The sequence below is a fragment of the Asparagus officinalis genome, chromosome 7, assembly GCF_001876935.1.
Source record: "Asparagus officinalis chromosome 7, Aspof.V1, whole genome shotgun sequence".
Classification (NCBI taxonomy): Eukaryota; Viridiplantae; Streptophyta; class Magnoliopsida; order Asparagales; family Asparagaceae; genus Asparagus; species Asparagus officinalis.
The window spans coordinates 95,493,369-95,516,143 of record NC_033800.1 but is presented as its reverse complement, the minus strand read 5'-3'; the positions used below and the strand labels follow the sequence as shown (position 1 = coordinate 95,516,143).

General features: G+C 35.3%; 2 protein-coding genes across 4 annotated transcripts; both read right to left on the bottom strand.

The window, feature by feature from the left end:
- Positions 643 to 13,424, bottom strand: LOC109850283 (phosphatidylglycerol/phosphatidylinositol transfer protein-like). Its single transcript, XM_020420264.1, has 4 exons — positions 12,496 to 13,424; positions 2,637 to 2,738; positions 1,339 to 1,499; positions 643 to 936 (listed from the first exon to the last, which is right to left on the bottom strand). The coding sequence occupies exons 1-4, from the start codon at positions 12,599 to 12,601 to the stop codon at positions 823 to 825; spliced, it is 483 nt and encodes a 160-aa protein (XP_020275853.1). The 5' UTR covers positions 12,602 to 13,424; the 3' UTR covers positions 643 to 822.
- Positions 13,595 to 20,622, bottom strand: LOC109850282 (alpha,alpha-trehalose-phosphate synthase [UDP-forming] 1-like). 3 transcript variants are annotated; one of them, XM_020420261.1, is made up of 8 exons: positions 20,475 to 20,622; positions 19,972 to 20,391; positions 19,406 to 19,503; positions 18,949 to 19,332; positions 16,907 to 17,003; positions 16,300 to 16,407; positions 14,166 to 14,429; positions 13,595 to 14,080 (listed from the first exon to the last, which is right to left on the bottom strand). In XM_020420261.1, the coding sequence occupies exons 2-6, from the start codon at positions 20,366 to 20,368 to the stop codon at positions 16,376 to 16,378; spliced, it is 1,008 nt and encodes a 335-aa protein (XP_020275850.1). In that variant the 5' UTR covers positions 20,369 to 20,391; positions 20,475 to 20,622; the 3' UTR covers positions 13,595 to 14,080; positions 14,166 to 14,429; positions 16,300 to 16,375. The 3 variants fall into 3 exon arrangements, with proteins under 3 accessions (XP_020275850.1, XP_020275851.1, XP_020275852.1); XM_020420262.1 differs by having other exon boundaries at positions 13,595 to 13,915; positions 14,005 to 14,044; positions 19,972 to 20,590; XM_020420263.1 differs by having other exon boundaries at positions 13,595 to 13,893; positions 14,005 to 14,044; positions 19,972 to 20,590.

The following is a 22,775-nucleotide window of genomic DNA, read 5'->3' as shown; positions in this document are numbered from 1 at the left end:
GAAACTTAATTAAAGTGACAAAATCATTGGTAGTCCACCAGTTTTTTTTTTAATTTGAGTCGGGTGATAACCATGAAAAGGCTAAGTTTGATAATCACCATCAACATAGAGAAGTCCCAATAAAATGAAAGAGAAAGCATTTAGGTATGTAAGTAATTGTCAAAAGAATTCTAAACAAGAAGGTGGCTGGATGGGTAAGAGAGGGAGGATTAGGAAAGAAAAAGCAGAGAGATGAAAAGAGGGAGGGAAGTTTGTCTGCAGACTGTCAACTTGAGCGGGGTAAAGAAGTCAAGAATGAAACTAAGGACAGAGAAACATAGGCATCAAGAAGTCTGAAACTTTTCTCATCAGATCCCCTAAACTTTGAAGTTTTCTTATTAGATTCCCTACCTATAATTTGAAGTTTTGGAGAGCGATTGCCTAAATTTGAAAATTGACAAATTTCGTGATTTCTTTTTCAAAAACATTTTAGTGCTTAGGGTAGCCCAATAGTTCACATAGCCAAGCCTAGGTTCAATTCCCATATGCGCTCCCTTGCTGGTGAGCCTAGGTTCAATTTCCATGTGCGCCACAAGTGCAGTAGTTATAGCGTCTGGTGGTGCAGGTGTTACGTGAATTTAACCCTTTATCTAAAAATAAAGAAAATCATCAAGAGAAGCATACTACATATTCATAGGTAGCGTAAGATTAAGATATGCATAAGCTCAGTTCTCTTAATAAAACTCCTACGGAGTGAACTGAACCAAGTACGTACACATAACTACTGTACACTAAACCACCCTAAGCGACAATATCATATACTAAGGCAGCGTTGTTGACCACTCAGATGTCAGCAATCGATGATGACAGAAACCCGATGCTGAATCCAAATGAGATACATGTCAATTCTTCCTTCCCGTCTTCTCCGTACACCTTCATTGTAAGCGTATATGAACCCTGTAAAGAGAGAACGATCAGCATTGCATAATGAAAGTGAATGCAACACTTTGTCACAAAATTTCATTAAGTCAAATATTGTTACGAGTGGGAGTCACTCAGAAAGAAACGGTCATATCTACAATTTCCTCCTCTTATCGAACGGACCATCAAGACGGATGCTTGTTGCATACACACAATGAAACGTGAGACACAAATAATTCAAGATATGATGTGTGGTATGCTTTTAATACTGACTTAGAATAAACTTGTACCTAAATTTCGACAGGCATAAGAAAAATTAACCCTAAGGCCATGCGTTCTCATTCTTTTTTGCTGAGCTATCTCTCAGCTTAGTTATTTTCCATTTTGGAAGCTATTGTCATAAAATATAATGAGAGCACACAAAAGACAGTATCTTACTGGTGGAGTGAACGATGGTAAAGTCTGCTCATGTGACATCACAAAATCACCGGTAGCAACAGGACAATTTGTTTCCTCACACAGGTTCTTAGTTTCCGAATGAACATGAAAAAAGTAGTAGTTCACATCAATCACAACCTTCCCCTCGGATATAGCATCTCCTGCACCAAGTTTAAAAAAGTTTCAACATATGGCACTACGATAATACAAACAGATCATTCCACAAAGTTAACTGTACACTTTATCATACAGTCTATACCCAATTTGCAAGTTATGTAGGAACAAATTGCCTTTCCATTGGAAATTGAATACAGCCAACTTTTAACTTTATATAGAATTCTCAAAAAATAGAAGTATCTAAGGCAAAGTTCTGAGAGCTGATCAGTTCTCTTGTTTGGACCCTTGGAATTTAAGGCTATTGTGATTTAGGTGGCATTGGGACTGACATCACAGCTGTTGGAAGATTGGGGTCAGTGAATTCTGAAAAGGCCTGCAGATTGGCCAAATTTTGGTGCACAAAGATAAGCGCCTACCCATTCATTAATTGTACTATGACTACGAGCAGGTCAAGCCTAGTCGACAGTCAGAAGATGATAATTACTCATATTCCTACTTACTAGTGTTGTTAGAATTCGTTGGTCAGTTCAACTAATTCTGAAATGCAAATACATGGGATCCAAACGTTGATACCATCAAGCTTTTCACTAAAATAAAAAAAATAAATAAATCAGATAAATATTAAATCCACAAATGCATCATAAAGAATACCATCATTAGAAATCTATTATCATTAATCAGATTTATACCGAGGCTAAAGTCTGCTTGTTGTAAAGATTTTTGCATGGATTCACACAAAAATATCAATTATACAGCCCATTCCTAGGACATTCTCAACAGCACAAACTCATTCAAGATGTTGGTAGCATCATATCTCATATTTGGGTTGCACTACTGAAGCGTTGAATAATCATCTTACGTCTGCTCCTCTCCCCAATAAGACCCTTAAGTTAATATAAGGTCAAGAAAGCCTTCACCTCACTAATTATGAATTGTTAACCTGTATAGTAAATCATTTTTCTTGAGCAAAGTTCCATCCTTGAAAAACCTAAACCCAAGACATAGTTCCAGCAGGAAAAAGTCAAAAGTATTAAATTTAAGGAACTTTAAAAAAATGTTTTTACCCAAAATTCTATAAAACAAATATTATAGAAATGTAAGTCGAAATTTGCACTAAAAAGAGCCATTTCAAGTGCTGAAGGGGACAACTAACATAAGAAAACAAGAGCAAGTGATTTTACCAGCAGATGCGGAGATTTTGAACTGAGCTGGTTGGCCACCTTGAATTGGGTCAGGATGAATCTCGACCCCATTGATATTAACAGGATAATTCGCCCTCTTATCTGCAACCAGTATACGACCCTGATCAGTGATAAAAAATAAATAAATCATTAACATATATTCTTTACATATTGCTTAGGTGGATGTTACTATAATCACATAATATTTTAAAAGCTTTTCTCACAACATTAACAATTCCAGAAAACAAACTCTTTAATTAGCTCGCATGTGCAATTTATATCCAGGACAAGAAAACGCAATTGGTGCAAATGTTGAAGTAAGCACCATTTACAAACATTCAGTTGGCACCAATGTTGGGTTTGGGTCCATCACTATGAGTGGAGTCAACATTTGTTCTTTTTGGATTTGGTTAAGAGACAAAGCAATTTGGCTGTTGGAATGATTTATACAAAGACTTGATTGTATTCTATACTATTATACTCATCCATGTGTGGAGACTTTGAGAGAAAGAAAGAAGAGAAAGAGGGGAAGTTAAGGTTTTGAAGAAGTCCTCTTGGTTGATTATCGTACTCTCGGATTGATCTTGGACTTGGGTTCGTCTCTTTGTTCCCAACAAAAAGTGATGTTAGAACAAGGTGCACAAATGGGGGCTTGTGAAAGTTCTTTAAAGAGGGTTTGGTCTCTTGTATTGGGTGAGAGATGGATAGTAACACAAGATGACTCGTACGTCAACTGATGAAATTTGATGGTATGGCATGAGAAAAGTGTTCCTTACAACCACTTGAGAGTGTTTGTTTGTCATGCATTCGTCGTCCGGGTCCTAAAATATGAAATGTCCAAGCTTGATAGCAAGTAAGCATAGTATCTTCATGGGATATTAAAATGTTGAGTTTGGATATATGCCATGTGGCATGGATACTTTTACTTGAAAGTCGTATCAGCATCGTACATGTACTGGACGCCGCAACTTCAGTGGACATTACTTGGATATTCGCATAAGTTGATTCAAACGTGTATGCAATTATATAATATATGTTTTAATTTAAAATATTCAACATAAACTTCTTGGATATTTATCCCAGTGTTTTAAATGTCGGCCGACATGTCCGACATGTCGAATTTAGGGGCCAACCAACATGATATGGTGTTTTTCAATGCGTATTGCATTTTCAGGGTTCATGTCGGATATATCGGGTGGATATATCAGGTGATGTCAATTATGTCGGCCGATTTTTCATTCTAAAAATTGATTGATTTTTTTTTATGTTTATCTAATCAGGTTTGGATTTAAATTCTTGATTGTCTTAATGTTACTTCCAAAGACAAAAACCGATAAGTTAAGGGAAATGGAAAAAAAGACTGAAGTAATATTTGTCACTCATCTTCTCTCTCTCCTTTGACATCTCATCGGTCTCTTCTCCGAGCTATTCCTTTGACATCAATATAGAGCGGTCTTATCTCTTCTTAATCGCTAATATCGGAGTCCTCTTTTCTCACCTCTTTCCTTCAACATCAACCCTAAGCATCATAAGTTATTTATTTTTTTATATGTTTAGACAATAAAATTTTTAAGTCTGTTTAGATTTTATTTATGATTTATATTACACATATGCACACCATCTGATATGGCAATCCGATATTTTTCATGTCCCGACATATTCCCGATTTTCGCTATCCGACATGAATTTTAGCCGTCTGACATGAACCTGACATCCGACATTTAAAACATTGTCTTCTCCTTACCTTATTTCATGAATCGTCCACTTACTCCTAGATTCTTTCATCTCCTCCAATCACTTTTACTCTGAATCCCCAACATCTCCTCCTCTCTCCCATTCCCTCTTCCTTCTTCTCCTCTCCCTCTCTCTCTCTCTCTCTCTCTCTCTCTCTCTCTCTCTCTCTCTCTTCCTACTTGCTTCACCCACTCCCAACACCCAAAATTAGATATTCCACCACAAGCTTAGCGTCATTCTTCTCTTCTTTTCTTACACTCTCTTCTTCCTTGCTTCATACTCCTCTTTCATCCTCCAATCATTAAAAAACCAATTTCCTTAAGAGTGAGGATATGTGAAAAAAGGAGAGAATGGTGACGATTGGGGAAAAAAGGAATGAAAGAGATGACAAGAAGCATGAGGCAAAAGATGGTGGGAAGGGAGGGAGAGTGGAGTTTTTTTATAAATTTTAAAACTTGAGGGGTTAAATTAGAGAATATGAGAAATTTGAAGGGTATATATAAAAATCTCTTAATTTTCTTGCTTAAAAATTGCTTACGGTGACGAAAAAGGTTTATTTATCACCGACTTGTTACTTTTTAGGTCAAATTATCGCCGGTGTCACATTTTAGGCCGAAGTGGTAAAGAGGGTGACACTATTTAGGCCAATTTGGTATTTTTGCCTTATTTTATTAGTGTATCACTTAATCCGTAGGAAAGTATATACTTAAGATATGCTGACAAGAGATACAATGATGCACTATGAAAGAGGAAAATATGTTTAGATAAACTCACTACATCAAGATATTTGTCCTTTACGAGTGTATCTCTTTCCTTATAATCTATTAATGTAGCATATTTTTCTCATATTTAGTGGATTCGGAATTTTTTCCCTTAAATCCTCTATAAATTGATCATTCCTTTCTTCCTAACCCCCATACCAAGATTACAAAAAATTCACTAACAAATGGCAGCAATCCCTAAGAGCTCATTGTCTCTATACTTGTTTCTCGTTGGCCTTCTGATTCTTGGGCATTGTCTGGCAGAATCATTAGTGGTCCAAAGTGTCAAGAGAGAATATCGTCCATGTGAGCGTATTCCAGGAGGATGCACCAAAATCCCAGAACCAGACAATGATCTTCCCCCTCCTTCGAACCCTTGGCACAGGGGATGTAGTAGAATTTCAAGATAATGATCTTCCCCCTCCTTCGAACCCTTGGCACAGGGGATGTAGTAGAATTTCAAGATGTCGAGGTGATGGGCCACCAGCTAGCAACTAAGTTCTATGAAAGCCTAGTTTTAGGATGTCCCTAAGAAATGACAGGCTGTGAGGTTGTAAAAGTTTAATGGGACTGATCTATTAATAAAATCTAAGTTGTTTCAATTTACTTTATCCTTTGTCAATATGTGCTAAAATTCTTTCTCGTTTTCTCACTACACCTGGACTTAAAATTGTACGGACTTTTATTATTGATATTAAGTACCATATTAAGGAACAATAAATTAAAACTTATTAGAACAATTTGCTTTGCAATTGTGAAGGTCAGCCTAAATTCTCTTGTTTAAAATCAATATATAAAGGCTACACATCATGAAAATACCTTATGCTTCACTAATTTAGAATTTATACACCCTTAGTTATTTTTCAGAGTATTTATATACCTTTTAGTTGATTAAAACTAGCACTTTCATGCCCTCTGTTATGTAAACGTAAAAATTTTCATTTGAAAAGTTCTCCTATAATATTCATGCTAATTTTATAACTTTCTAACTATTAAATTTGCTAAACTTACTGTTAAGTTATCAAAAGTTTATTTTTAATAGAATCAAAATATGTTTAATTAGAATATGGATAGGATCAATAGTAAATTTAATAAATACTAATGAATAAAAAACACTAAAATTAATATGTGAATGTTATATGGGAACTTTCAGGTGAAAATTTTAGGACACATATTTTTTATTTGGATAAGATCAAAGCAAACAACGAAAATTCCTTTGATTGATGAGTGTTTCAGGTTTTTTTGCATTGTAATTAACACAGATTACAATGCAAGAAATTTAATTAAACAAAGGAAATTTTATTTTTTTCCCCTGGGGGTTCTTTTTTGTGCCGGTGGAGCGTCGATTTTGTACTCCATTGACTCGCCGACTAAGACGATGGATCTTTTGCTGTTGATGAGGATTAGATTGCTTGGAAGTTAGCTCGGTCTTCTCTTAGCAATACCTCTCTAGCTTCTTTCACTAAAAAGCTTTGGGCAAGAATTTCTACCTCTTGTATGCGTCTGCGTGTGCGTGTCAGTGTCCGTGTCTCCAAAGTGAATGATCTCCTCTTCTTTTATAGGCTAAAAGAGTGAGTTAATGGTCCCCTTAATTGTGGATTATGTGGACATTAAATTAGAGTTAGTGGGGAGCGGTTATCCTTTGAAAATAGCTCTAAAACGACTATTTGGGCGAACTTCGCGGTCTTGGCGAAGTTCGCTGAAGACGTATTGCGGGGGTCGACTCTGGTCTTGGCCGACTGATGACACCTTTCGACTTAATCTGAAACGTGTTGCGGGGGTTGACTCGTGTCTGACTTGGTCGAATTGAGTCGATATGAGTTGCTTGGCGAGGCTCGCTTCAATCATGACCTTCGATGTAGCTTGTTTTGGGCTTGACTTTGGGCTCATTCGTAGTGCTTAGCCCATGGATGTTCACTTTTTGGATCCTTAGTGAAAATACATTTTGACTGTCTACAATGAGCTTCCAAGAAAGGGGCTGCAGATGACATTCATTAAAGATTTGAGTTGAACCATGAAAGTCTCTTTAGATTGGGACCTAGGCGTTGTACTTGATATATAAGGGGGGGGGATATAGAGGACACACAACATTCTATGTATTGCACTCTGGAGAAATAAAGGTGAATAAAAACTTGAATGAGACATGTCGAAAAAATAATGTGAAGAGATAAATTATGTTACAAGTGTTTAACATGCTAAGAGTTTAACACTTGAAATGAAAGTTTTCCATGAAAGAATTATCTACTTTTAGATGATGTTACATACAACAATGATGACCAAGCTAATATATAACACCTTATAAACTCCATTATGGAAGGAAGTGCAAGTGTCCTGCATTAGGATGATATTGATGATAATAAATTTTTGGCACTAGAATAGAGCAATAAATTGTTGATAAGATTAAGTTAGACAGAGGAAGTCCTTATACTGTACTAATCAATAGAAGACTTATGATTATTATGAAAGAAAGAATTAGCATTTCGGGAATGTGACATGGGTGCTTAAAATTTCTTTTACCTAATGAAAAACATATTTTAGCATATTTTAGCATTCAAGAAAGTTAAACCCATGATTCATTTATGTTCTGAAACCATTGCTTTTGTTGATTTCATTCTGTATTTTGTATGCTAATGCTAAGAAAATCCATTCGATGTCCTAATGAGGTTATCGAATTGAGTTCAGTAGAGCAAAAGCCAGATTTATTAAAAAAATCAGAATGTATTGTGAATTACAAAGAGCAAGTGCTTAGGTGTAGACTAATCAAATATGTAAAAGATCAATGGGAAAATAACTCCGAGAGAGAAGCAATTTTCAAAATTGAAGATTCTATGCAAGAAAAGTATATAGAACACTTTGAAAGTTCAAGTATTTAAATTTCAAGGATGAAATTTTTTATTAGGAGAAGAAAGTGTAGAAACCTCAAAAAAAATTAATTGATCTTATTTTCTCTTTAAAAGAAAGAAAATGAAGAAAGGAGCGCAAATAAAATATCGACAAGGATTCATGTGCAAAAGTTTCCATTCTTTTAGCTTGTTTTCAGCCACCTAATGAGTTTCTTGGCCTTAGGTCAATGGAGGACAGAGTTTAACAAAATCTATCCTCTGCTTTAAGGATCTTGTTGAAGAAGTCAATCTTCTACTAGAGAAGTGAAAGCAAGAAAGAAAGAAATAAACAAAGAAAGAAAGAAGGGAATATCACATTGAAACCCAACTCAAACTAAGGTATAACTCATTTTCATGTTTGATGCTATTTTTATCAAGTTCAATCAAAATAAATGATGGAAAGGATAACTACTTTTGAATTAAAAATTGAATTTTTTATCTTAGATTTTAATATTCTAGAAAAAGGCAAAAGGGTGAAGCAATTTTGAAAATTGAAGATTCTATGCAAGAAAAGTATCTAGAACACATTGAAAGTTCAAGTATTTAAATTTCAAGGATGAAACATTTTATTAGGAGAAGAAAGTGTAGAAACCTCAAACAAATTAATTGATCTCGGTTTCTCTTTAAAGAAAATGAAGAAAGGAGCGCAAATAAAATATTGACAAGGATTCATGTGCAAAAGTTTCCATTCTTTTAGCTTGTTTTCAGCCACCTAATGAGTTTCTTGGCCTTAGGTCAATGGAGGACAGAGTTGACATTGCCTTAGGAGGATGATAAGAACAAGGGGGAGAGTTACATTAAATTAAAGAAAAGCCAAAGAAAATTTAACAAAATCCATCCTCTGTTTTAAGGGTCTTGTTGAAGAAGTCAATCTTCTACTAGAGAAGTGAAAGAAATAAACAAAGAAAGAAAGAAGGGAATATCACATTGAAACCCAACTCAAACTAAGGTATAACTCATTTTCATGTTTGATGCTATTTTTATCAAGTTCAATCAAAATAAATGATGGAAAGGATAACTACTTTTGAATTAAAAATTGAAATTTTGATCTTAGATTTTAATATTCTAGAAAAAAGGCAAGGGCCTCACCACTGACCACCTCCGGCCACTGGCTTGTCCCTATCACCGTCGACCACCTACGATCAAGGAAAGGTCAAATATGGCCTCTTAGATTTTAAACATGAAAGCAAAGCAAAAGAAGAAAAAAGGAAAGAAAGAAAAGAAAATAAAAAAAGAAAAGAAAAGAAAAGAAAAAAAGAAAAAGAAAAGAAAAGGGAGAAGAAGATGAGTTGGGTATCAAAAAGAATGGAAAGGAGAGGGAAAGATGAAAACTTCTCTTAGACCTTGGCTCAAAAAATATTTCCGATGAACCTAACCCGCGTAAAGGAAAAAAATGTAGATTTTGAATAGAAAATTTTACGTTAGCCTAATCCTCATAGGGATTGTATACAAATCCAGACATTGTGAAATATATCGATCGATATTTAAAATACTAGCTTTGCCCTCAATAATCAAAGTTTCTAAATCCATCATTAGTAGTAAATGGAGGATAATCACGTGCATGTGCCGGCATGTGTGGAGACACAAATGGGCACATGGTTCACATGTATGCATACTCCCCCTCAACTACCTACCCACTCACCCAGCTATGCTGAAGTGCATTCATGCACTAGCGTACAATAATTTTACTATTGACAGGAATTTTTAGCAATAAGAACATTTGTAAAAAATGTAAATAAGCAAACGTTACTAGCAAATAAGATTCTCAAAAAATAATTAAGAAAAAGCAAATGTGAATTACTTTAAAGGAAGCATTCGGGTTTTTCCATGGAAACCACCATCAAAACTCTTGAGCAATAAATAATATGATCATAGACAAAACATGTGGAGGACATATGCTTAGACCACTATATTAGATGCCAACCTAATTAGCAGATGTGTGAAACTCCAGATGATATAGAACTTTGGGTTTAGTAGCTTTGATTTTATTTTATTGGCTAAAATACCAAATTGGCCTAAATAGTAACACCCTTCACCACTTTGGCCTAAAAAATAACACCGCCGACAATTTGACCTAAAAATGATAAGTCGATGACAAAGAGACTTTTCTAATCCTTGGAGTAATTTTTTAGCAAAAAATTAAAGAAATTTTATATTTAGACCACTTAATCTCTCATGATTTTTAAATTAACCCATCTCATTTCCCTAAGTTTCTGAAATTTGTAAAAAAAACACCCTCTTTTCCACTATCTTCTTCTTCCTTCTTCCCATCATCTTCTCCATTCCCTTATTCTTCCTATACCTTAGCCTTCCCTCCTCTCTCACTTCCTCTCTCACTATTTTAAATGTCGATTGATATGTTGGATTTAGGGGCCAACCGACACGATATGGAGCTTTTCAATATGTATTGCATTTTCAGGATTCATATCGGATATATCGGGGGACATATCAGATATGTCGGGCGGATATGTCGGGTGATGTCTATGTCGGTCGATTTTTCAGTCTGAAAAATTGGCTAGATTTTTTTTTTTTGGTTATTTTTATCTAATCAGGTTTGGGTTTAAATTCTTAATTGTCTTAATTTTACTTCCAAAGATAAAAACTGATAAGTAAAGGAAAATGGAAAAAAAGACCGAAGTAATATCCGTCACACATCTTCTCCCTCTTTCGACATCTCATCGGTCTCTTCTCCGTTCTCTCTTCTTAACTGCTAATATCGGAGTCCTCTTTTCTCACCTCTTTCCTTCAACATCAACCCTAAACATCATCAGTTATTTATTTTTTTATATATTTAGACAAAAGAATTTTTTAAGTTTGTTTAGATTTTATTTATGATATTTATATAACACATATGTGCATCATCCGATATGGCAAACTTATATTTTTTCATGTCTCCCGACATATCCCTAATTTCTGCTATCCGACATGAATTTTAGCCGTCCGACATGAACCTGACATCCGACATTTAAAACATTGGTTCATCATGCACTTCACACTTGAAACTTGATGGACATAGATCAAATTCGTTTCAGCCTGTACCCAGTTCAGAATTATGATCTGAAGAGTTTTGGATATCAGGTTCAAACTTGTAGTTTTCTAAGTTATATATCTCTAGAAAAAAAGAGATACCAGGAACATAAAAATAATATAGGAATTTTAATTTCATAATATTCGACTTAAAAATAATATTAATCGAATGTGAATTATATTATGTGTGTGTTTAATCGTGTCCTCATACCCTACCTTTTATAAATTTGCATTGTTATGTACCCGTAATTGCACTTGTACCCTTCTAACTCAGGATATAGGTTGTAGGGGATGAAAGAAGAAGTATATTGTAGGTTAAAAATGATGATGACGCTTATTCTTCTTCAGATGGAGTGTTAATTTCGATCCAATTCATGCTTCGATCGAGATAATGTAGTACGAGAAGTTTAAGAAGATATGTCCGCAATGCTAGTGATGAAGCTTCTATCTCAGATGTTACAAGAGAGGAAGGGGAACGAGCCACCAATGAGCCCAATGAACAACCACAACTTCAATGATCTACTAGAGAGTGATGTCTCGGGAAGCACCAGTGGAGTCACCGGACCGGTACCATCATGATAGTAGCAGTGGCAGCTCGGCCTGATCACCTTGCCCTGCTGAGTTGGTTCCTTCCCCTTTGATGATTTACTCTTTTTTTTGGTGATTCATAAACCAAAATTCTATAAAGGAACTTGCCAAAGAAGAAGCACACATTTGTTGGAAGATGGTCATAATGGATTCAAGATGATTAGTTATGAGTATCTCCCCGGCATGAGCATGGAAGGGGGGATTGCTAGGTTTGGTCTATACACATGAGTGGATATAACATTTGATTTATTGGGATTTGGCTAAAGGATATGACAACCTAGCCATATTGGATCAACCCACTTGTGGTTGGATTGAGACGTGACTCACATACACACTTAAGTTGAGAAGGAGCTGCATTATCTTGGAATGATTTTCTTCTAATTTGGAGTAGTGGTTTTTATACATAGTTTTAAAAAGCGGCTCCCATGGATGGAACCGAACCAAATCGAATCGAATACCGTGATTTCTAGAAATTTCCACCATCTTGCAGTCGTAAAATCAATTAAGTAATCACGTACAGGTATTTATATAGAGCTGTTAATTCCGTAATTTCTAGAAATCGCTGAATTGATTGCAATCTTTTAATTCAAGAGTATATCATCTTCACACGATTCAAAGTGGGGGGTCCCCACAGGTTATCAGGGTTGTACAAAAACTCAATTTTTATACGATTTTATGCACATACAATCAACTGTCAAGTGCCTGTACAAGCTATTGAACGCATTTTATCAACAAAAAAGAGGCAGGTAAATAAAGACGCAGAAATAACATAAAAACCCAATTAAAAATTAGAAAAGAAAAAAAACCTACATCTACAATTAAAGCAACTACACAAACACAAAACCCTAGATTTGTTGAGGAACTTACTGCAGTACTCGAAATCAATCCCGCGAACAAGCGAAGAGGAGAGAAGGCAGATCGAGACCACGAGCACAGAGAGGAGGAGACGGCGGGGGCCCATAAAGATCGCCATTGTTTCTTCGATTGAGATCAGAGGGTGATAGTGGAAGCGGTTGCGTATTTTCTAGGGTTTTAATTTCTTAACACCGAAGTCAGGAATTTAATAAGATGAACAAAATATTTAAAGATTTTATTTTGAGGGACTCGAAGAAACCGACAGCTGATGTGGTTTCCTCTTCACTTTACCAACTTTTGGAGTTATTATTTGCTGGTCACGTCTTTAGGTCGGTGGCCACTTTTTGTTTTTATTTTTGTTTTATTTTACTTTTGATAAAACCCTTCAACTTAAACCATTTGAATTTCAAAAAGGAAAATATTTGAGAAATAAATCTATCTTATATCTTATAAATCTTATAAACAATAGAAAAAGAACACCCTTTAAAATAAAATAGTGTGCACCATGTGCAAAGCACGACCCCCTATTTTTTTAAGCACTGCATTTTCAACTCGTCTCCCTCTAAGTTTTTATACATTTAATTTAATTATTGTTTGCTTAAAATTAGAAGTCATATCTACTTCTCTATACTTAAAGAATGATCCAAGTTTTAATGCATTTGATTCAGAAATCATATCTACTCCTCTATACTTAAAGAAGGATTTAAGTTTTAATACATTTTTTTGCTTTACTATTTATAACATGGTAAATTATTATGATATAAATAGTAACTTCAAGTTTGAAGGAGCATATTTGAATATGATTTATGCTACGGTAAATTATTATAGCATAAACAATACTTCGGGCATGAGCACTAATTCTTTGGATTCTCATTTAAGTATACTAGTTGGATTGCACGTGCCATGCACGTGGTAAAATTTTAAATTTATTATTTTATTATTGATTCATTTCATTATGATTTATTTAATTTAATCCATGTTTCAAACAAATAATCTTTATTACAACATAAATAATCCTGAAAGTAGAAACCCCTGTAGGTTTTAAACAAATGTCTATAGAAGTATTATAGTAGGTTTTAGACGGTGAACATAACCAAACAAGAAATGCAAATAAGTTCACTGTTATCACGTTTCATAAAATAAGGCGTTTTGAGATGAGCACCCAGCTGAAAGCAAACACATTTAATCAATAATTCATAAAACATTGGCAATCCGTTTTTTTAGAGGAATACATTCACAACTATATCAAAAGTACTCCCTGCCAACAAAAAGACAATCTTAGGGATTAGAGAACACCAATACAACCACACAGATTGTGAAAATATCAGATACATACTTGGCACATAATTTCCAAGAGCAATGATAGCTGCATAGAAATAATCGAAAGAGAAGTTCCACTTGTTTGGCATCCTAATGAAGTATTTTTTAGAGGCTTGTCATTACCAAAAACCAAAGGATGAAGTCATTCCCTCATGATAGCAAATAGAAGAAACTCAATCTAAAATGAAACATTTTTTGTACCTTGATGTAGGCCAGAGCTATATATATCATGCCGACCTCGCTTGTGATGCCAGGAGGGTATAAGATCAAAAAGGTGCTGTATCTGAAATTATATACTCACATTTAAATTACATGAACACATGTAAACAAGTAGGATTATGTCAAATGCAGCAAACAGGTACCTTAGCCATAAGAGCCAGGATGGTGCAGATCCAAACACATACTATACGACTAAAAATATTGTATTCTTGTGATTCAACAAATTGCATAACCTAGAAAAAATCTGACAGGCATAAAAAACTCAATTTCTGCCAATAAAATAAAATAAAATAAACAAAACAATCTCTGTTTAACAGCTTGACTAAAATATCATACCTTTGAGATTGCAATTGCTTCATCCAGTCCTGGGGGAGGTGAGTCCAATAACTCTCCTAGTTTGAATTATCCTAGCTTAACCGTAACAAACTAAAATGTAAGTAAAACACAAGAAACATATGCAAAAACCTCACCATATAGCAAATCAGTCCGCCAACAAATAAATTCCATATGTTGGCATAGAATATAAGAAAAATGCATAACTATGAACAAGGAGATATAATTCCACTTGTATGAAAAGAATCATTGAACCTAAAACTTGAGCAAATCGCACACTTAAGAAGGCATTCCCTAAAGTAACTTTCAGCTTATTATAGAGAAAGCAATGTGCCAAAACCTGTAAACCTTATGCGAGAAAGTATTAGAATAAATAGTACTCTTGAGGACTTTAATAGACAACCAAAAAAATGAATTTCTTTCAGTCATTGTTGCAATCTATGATGTCATTAGATTCTACTTGGTCAGCAAGCATTCCAAAATCCCATTATATGATTGCTCAGGTTTAGGTTCCCGGTCAATTTTGTAAACAACACATCTCTAAAGGAAACTTCATAAAAAAGATCAAACACTATTATGGGTGACACGCCAAACTAAATCTTCATAAATGAGAGTAATGAGTGCTGCCCAGATGAAATTGTCACTGTATCAAAGCAATAATTCAATAAAAAATCATCATATCTTCATTACATTGTTTAACTTGTCATGTGTTTTTCAAAGCAATAATTCAATAAAAAATCATCATATCTTCATTACATTGTTTAACTTGTCATGTGTTTTTCTCAAAAGAAAATAAATGGTGCGATCGTGATCGTGATCGTGATGAGTAATTGAGTAAAGCAAAAGGCTTGAAGGTTGCAGATAAATAGACAATTGTTTGATATGTCTTGCATAGATAAATCATGTGCTAGGTTTGTTGTAGCATTACAAGAGTTTAGGGGATGAAGGTGTAGGGTTGAGGAGTGAGAACACTATAATTGGATGATAGATTGAATCTAGAATTTTCATGAACTCTCATTTGTTGATTACCTGAATAAAATAAAATAAAAACTTCATTAGGCATATAGAATAGGCTTTTAAATTTGAAATCAATATATGACACAACTTTTCTTATATTTTTTTCTGATTGCAAATGCCGGAAATGAAGGAGGAAAAAATAATTTCTACTTTTGACATATTTTAGTTACCTTCATTTGGAACATTTTTTTCCTAATATGTAGTCAACAACGTTTCTTCTTTTAATATGAAAGAAACAATAAATAGTTTATGCTTGTTTTAGATAGTAAGAGTGTGAAAAATATCCAATGTTTGTTTTAGATAGTAAGAATGTCATAAATATCCTATATTTAGTGCTTCAAACTATCTGGTTTATAATCGTGGATTAGCCAGAAACATTGAGGTTTTTTTGTTAAGAATCTTTGGGGCCATATCTAGGATTTAGATTTGTGATTGTAAATGAGTGGAGAAGGTGAGATAAGATATTAGGGGGCACAAGGTCTGAAAGATCAAAATTATATGAGTTCATGTAGCTCTGCAAGTAGTTAATGTGGAAGTTAATGAGTGTTTATTGGAGTAGGCTGGTTATGCTGTTGGAGTTGAAGCGGAAGAGTAGGGGAGTTTAATGAGCATATAGTTTTTATTTTGATTTTTTTGGGGGGTGGGTGTGGGGGTAGCTGAATTGGAGTAATTTCTGTCTTTTTGTTCTTATTCTGAGAAAAATTCTTAAAGTGCGTGGTTGACAAGGTGATTTTCTGAATTACCATAGCGATTGCCAACCATAAAAATCATAAGTGCACCACATTCCGTCATAATAAAAAATTGGTGACGCAAAGGAAAAGACTATGTCGGTAAAGTATCCATAAGAAGTATGTGTAACTGTTTACATCTGAATATAACAGATCTAAAATCTTACACTGGTCATTTGTAGAAGGAAACAAGGATTACCTGTGCATATGCATTGTCTTTGTCATATTCCTTCACTCCATGGTTGTAGGTTAATTCCAACACTGCACTTCTGTCTTCAGGACCATATCCCATCATTGCTATTGTATACTGAAGATTAGTACATGTAAACACATTATCAAAATTTAAATTTAAAAATAGATGATGTACTGCAAACATACATAGTATGCATGTATAAATACCAGCATCCAAAATTGTGACAAAGTGGATGTTAGAGGAATTTTTTTTTTTCATAAAATAGGTGTTTTTTGTTTCTTTGTTTAATACATAGAAATGTGCCCAATTCTTAATAACAAAATGTGACCAATTCTTAATAACAAATATAACTAAAATCTGCCATTCAGAACCTTATCTCTGTTAATTTTCATCATTAAAATGTTCCCTCTCTTGACCACTGATATCTGTTAATTATAATGTCTTTAGGAGAAATATTTTTCCTACAATCACCTCAATCTGAGGACAAACAATAAAGAGGATAAGTTGCAAATTACAAGATAGAGAGGGAGAAAATTTTAGGAGATGAATATGGGTGAAAAATGGAAATAAGCAGTAATCATTAGGGAAACCCGTACATGGTAATTTTCCATACCTTGACCACTCCTAGGGAGAAACCCAGTGAACAATGGGACTCCAAAATGAAGAATGTTGCCATGGTCCTCAACACTCTTCACCTGTGCTGTAAGAACCTGAGTGAACAAAATTTCTGAATTATAATCACATCATTTTGTGCAATTTTCTAGCTTATTTCAGACTTCCACTAAACCAAAATGTGGCTTATAGACTTATAGCATTTGTTTCAAAAAGTTCTTAGTAACTTGTATCTATTTTTAGTTACTCAATAACATTATGCACCTCATACTTAATACCTCAAAATATAATTTTTCTTAAAGTTTCAAGTAAAAGTGCAAAGGTTATGTCCATAAGCAAATAAATGCAAGCCAGAACGTGTAAACAGTTTGCATATGAATGAGGATAAATTGTGTTGAAGCACAATGAGAAAAAAATAAACGATGAAGAACCAATATGTCTTCAAGAATCTGATGTTGACATTACTGGCAAATATAAGCATTATCAGCTAAAATATCCAAAGAAAATGCAGGATAAAAAACTTATGGCAAATCATCATTCGTCCTCAATGCACAGCACCAGGAGTTACCAAATTCACTGGAGGAGAAATTAATCTGGTCATGTGTTATGTGTCAACGTCACTACTAAGTTTGATTTTGCCTTTTCTGACCCTTAGGAATTAATCCATCCATAATTTTACTTAATGATCAGAAGCAAATTGTGAATTTGACTTCATAACAAAACTTTCTATCTCCCCTCTCATCTAATTGCGCTAGAGTCTTTTTGTTATAGGTGAACTTGGAGTGTCGTCCTAAGGTTGCAAAATATTAAATTGCATGGTCAATAACCTAAATCACATAATAATGTCCTAATTCATAGTCTTAACACCAGTTACAAGAGATTTAATGACAATTTAACGCTACCATTCCGTATTTCCAGTAATTTATCACAACAAAAATAATAAAAGAACTTTTTCTATAAAATCATACATCTAGAATCACAAACATTATAAGCAACAGAACATGTCCAGGCCTTGGTTTCACAATGCTTCAATAAAAAAAAGGAACATAATCAAGTTCGATATTATTAATAACAGTCGATATCGCAATACCTAGAACAATAGTTTGTGATTTCACAATCACTGTTTCAATATAGTAATAATAACAGGAAAAAATGGAGGAAATATAAGGAGTAGGCGAGAATTTGGGGAAGAACAGAATGGTAATGAGAAAAAGTAGCAGGCAAATGAAGAGGAATAGAGAATGTAGTAGTAATATCAGTGAGGCGCACGGAGGTGCATCAAGGCGTGAGTCATAATAAGGTGTATCGAGGTGTGCGCCTCACTTACACAATGCACCCCACATCTCATGCAGGGCACAGTTTCAGTGCCCTGAAGTGCCTCAGCACCCAAGCCGATTGCCTTGGAGTGCCCAAGATAACACTGGAAGGAATTATGCATTAACAGGAGAGGTGTGGATTTGTACAAAGACACGCCTACATATCAAGTGGTCCAAAACAAAGAATCTCAATCAATAAGTGCATAATGGAGGATAGGATGCTACAAAGATGGGTAAACTAAACTCTATTAATGAAAGGGTCAAGCACGGAATTCTCTTACTACAAAGGCAATAGATTAAAACAGATTAATGAGATTAAAAGTGCAAACAAAGGCTGGAGCCAGAAAACCATATTGCATGAATAGATCAGTAGGTGCCTGCATCGGAAAAATGAAAAAAAAATACTTTTAACTGGTTATATATTTTTAAATGTACTCATAACATTCTTACATTCACAGGAAAATCTAACCATATCATAGTCCAAGAAATATAATATACAGAAAACTACTTCAAAAATGTTTGTTTGTATTCGTATCTGTGAATAGAAAGGAATACTTTAGCTGCCCACTGAATTCCATAAGCATATGCCTTACTTTGTGTATATCATGTGGCAGAAAAGTTGAAGATAGTGGAATGTAGAGTGTCATGGAATATCAAGCCATGTGCTAAGCAAACACCAGAAAACACACACAAAAGTATTCAGTCAAAAAAAAGTTGTTCACCCAACTAAATCAGCCGCAAGAACAGATCTCAACAAATCTGAACGAGATGGAATAGTCCTATGAATCTCAGAAGAAGGGAACGGTGTATGAAGAAACCATCCAACTTTCATCTTGCTGTTATATTCCTTCAAACATTTGGGAAGAAACATTAGATGATAATCATGGCACCAAACAACATCCCCCTCTTCATAGTGCTCATTGACAACATCAGTAAACATCTGGTTTGCCCTCTTGTATGCATCAAACTGAGACTGGAAGCTACGGGTTGTGGCTAATTGATCTTCTTGAGGGAGTCCGAGGTAATGGAAGAGAGGCCATAGGATGTTGTTACAGTATCTATTGTAATATTGGTGCACTATTTCCTCATCAAGGAAAACTGGAATGCATCTCTGTTTGCAAATATAACAACATTTTATATTAGATTACAAAAGCATGAACGTTAAGAGCTCATCAACTTTATACCTTTTCAGCTAGAGCTTTTGTAAGAGCTCTCTGCCCAATTTCATCTGGCACATTTACACCGGCCCATCCGATCCATTTAGCGTCTGCCTCCTTTACCCCTAAAATAATGCAATCAAATTCTCATTATGTCATCAGTCATCTCGCTAACGAGTGATTAAAATTCTCCATTATAGAATATTAGACCAAGAAGCAATCATGCAATACAATTTAGCTTCAACCTCCTCACTCCTAAAATAATGCAAGAAAATTATAGTCATTCTACCATATTGCTACCAAATTGGTCAAAATTCTCCATCATATATATAAAACATTATAGCAACAAGCAACCATGCAATAAAACTTAGCATCCACCTCCTCCACCCACGAACATATATAAAACATTATAGCAACAAGCAACCATGCAATAAAACTTAGCATCCACCTCCTCCACCCACGAACTAATGCAACAAAACTCCCATCATTGCACCATTTTTAACTCCAAAAACTTGATTAAATTCCCTATTCTAAACTAACATGACGACGAAGCAACCATGCAGTGGAGATAAGACTAAAGCTCAAGCTCTCACCAAGCAGAGCGCTGACAAGGCCGCCCGCGCTGATATCAAGCGACCAAGATTCCTCCCCCCTTCTGACCGCCGACACCGGCAGCCGGTTCGCCACCACCAGCAGCCTCTGCTTCATCGGTCGCCTTCCTCCGCCTCCGACGTGCCCTTCGCCAATCACCGCCGTGGCGGGGGCGGAGCCCACATCATCACCGGGTGGGTCCAGCGGCCCCATCTCCTGCTCGAGCAGGAGGACGGGCCCCACCTCCTCGGGCCCGCCAGGCTCAGCCTCGACGATGTTGAAGGTTCTGTTGAATCTCCTGAGCTCCCTCTCTCGCAGGAGCCTCTCAACCCTAGTTAGGTTTCTTGAATTGTACTTGCTCGCCGGCATTTGATAGGCTTGCACCGCTGCGGGCTTCATCGATCGCTCGATCCCTAGACGCCCTGCATTGAAACAGCCCCCAACCTCCCATCAATTCACAAACACAACCAGATTCAAAACACTAAGATTTTTTGACAACAGAGACCAAAAAGATCAAAGCTCGCAACTTTGCTCAACGACAAAGAAGATGAACAAGAAATCGCCACATCGAGAGAGAGAGAGAGGAAGGATCTTATACGTTTTCTACCGGGGGAGTGGTGGGGACGGCTCAGGCTGGGAGGAGGTATATAGGCGTAACGGATGAAAGGGTAAAGTGACTAATGAAAATAGGATATGTTTGGTAATTAAATTTGTTGGAAGGCTATTTTGAGGAAGGTAAAGTTTTTTATAAACTCCCTCTTTTAAAGGGTAGATAGATAGATACTAGTGTGCGGCCCGTACGAAGCACGACCTTCCCTTTTTTTTATTGCTACAATAATCTCATTATTTTATTGATGCAACATTTTTTAAAGTGTCACAATAATATTTTAAAATACTATAGTAATATTTCTTTGAAAAATGCTATAGCAATAACGACGGAGTAAATTACTGTAGCATTTACTGTAGCATATGAATAGTAATTCTTGGGTCCTCCCAATATTATAAAGGAATAGATGATTAGATTATAAAAATAGATGAAATGAGATGAGTTGTCATCATATAACTGGATGATATAACTCATTTTTAAGGAAACCAATTTCATGACTTTTTTAAGGAAGTGAATGGAAATCAACTTTTAATGGTTTTTCTTATTCTGTTTTCTTTTCTTTGATTTTAGAAAATCAACCAAACAGACCCTAAGTGACCCATGTGACCAACAAAGTCCATGTCATCTCAAATACACCAAGGATATGTTGCTTGTCAAATTAGTTCTTTCAATAAACAAAGAGATGTAAAACTTTGTTGATTTACATACGTGACGCCGCGGTCGACCGCGAACATGCACAGCTCAGAAAAAGCCTCTGGACTTTTCACAGTCGACCGCAATGGATTCTGCGGTCGACCGCCAAAACCTTGTAGTGAATTTATGTCTCGATCGTTCTGTCCGGTCGACCGCACGTGTTTGCGGTCGACCACGATGCTGTTTTGGGCCTACGGTCGACCACGATGCGGTTTTGGGTCTGGTCTGTTTTCCTGCACTGTTTAGGTTTTCTGTTTAGTATAAATAGAAACACGACTTTTCTAGGGTTTTCTAACCAGATTGTAATCAGAAACAAGATCAGGGAGTTTGTTCTTTGATCTAGAGAGATTGTGAGATAGAGATTTGTAATATATTATTTCTCATAATTTAGAGAATGTATTTTCCTTCGCCCAATTCAATTCTTTGTGTGTTCTTCTGTTGTCTTCTTCACAACTCACTCTTGATAATTTCGCGATCAAAGGTGCTCGCACGGCAAATCAAACAATCTCTTAAATTTAGTATTAAAATATGTGTAAATTCTTTTCTGTATGGCTTTCTATATAGAGGCATCTCTATATTAATATAGTATTATATAGATCTATGCAACTTAATTAAGGTGTCACCCACCTTTGGAATCCAGATCTCGCAAATTTCAGGCGTGTATTCAATAATTTATCGTCTTGGGATTCAAATCCCAAAATTCCTCGCATAAATTAACGTATCAATATTCTGCGGCACGATTAAGTATTTTATCTCTCAAGTATGCTACTTTCTAAGGAAAACAAGGTTCAAACTCAGAAAGGCCCTTGTGGTTTGCGCTGTAAATCTATTAAGCCCCCAGACTATTATTTGGATCTATTAAGCCTCTATGCTTTTTATTTTGAATCTATTTAGCCCATATGGTGTTTCTCCATAACTAAAGAAAGGGTATTTTTGTCTTATTGAATCTACTTTTTAGTTATGGAGAAACACCATAGGGGCTAAATAGATTCAAAATAAAAAGTATAGGGGCTTAATAGATCCAAATAATAGTCTGGGGGCTTAATAGATTTATGGCGCAAACCATAGGGGTCTTTCTGAGTTTGAACTCAAGGAAAACGTTTCCTTCATTAGGTACATTAATTTGTCAACTAGTGCTCCCTTGAGGAGGATAAGTTAAAAGTAAAAAATTCCCAAACTCTGCAATCTAAAGGGGTGTTTGTTTCACCAAAAATTTTGAATTACAAGTTTTAGGATCAAAAAGTGAGTTTTTTTGTGTTTTGGGATTCCATATATGGTGTTTGTTTTAAAAAAATTTTTAGAATATTGACCCCAAAAATACAAAAAATATCCAATTTTTAGAATTTGCTAAATCCTCTCAATTGGAGAGGATTTGTAATCCCATAAATGGGTGTGCTTACATCTCTTTTTATATATTTGTAGTTTATCTTTTTGTGGGATGTAACCTCACCAAGATAACATATTCATTATATTACAAAATTTTAGCATTTAGTAATGCTATAATTT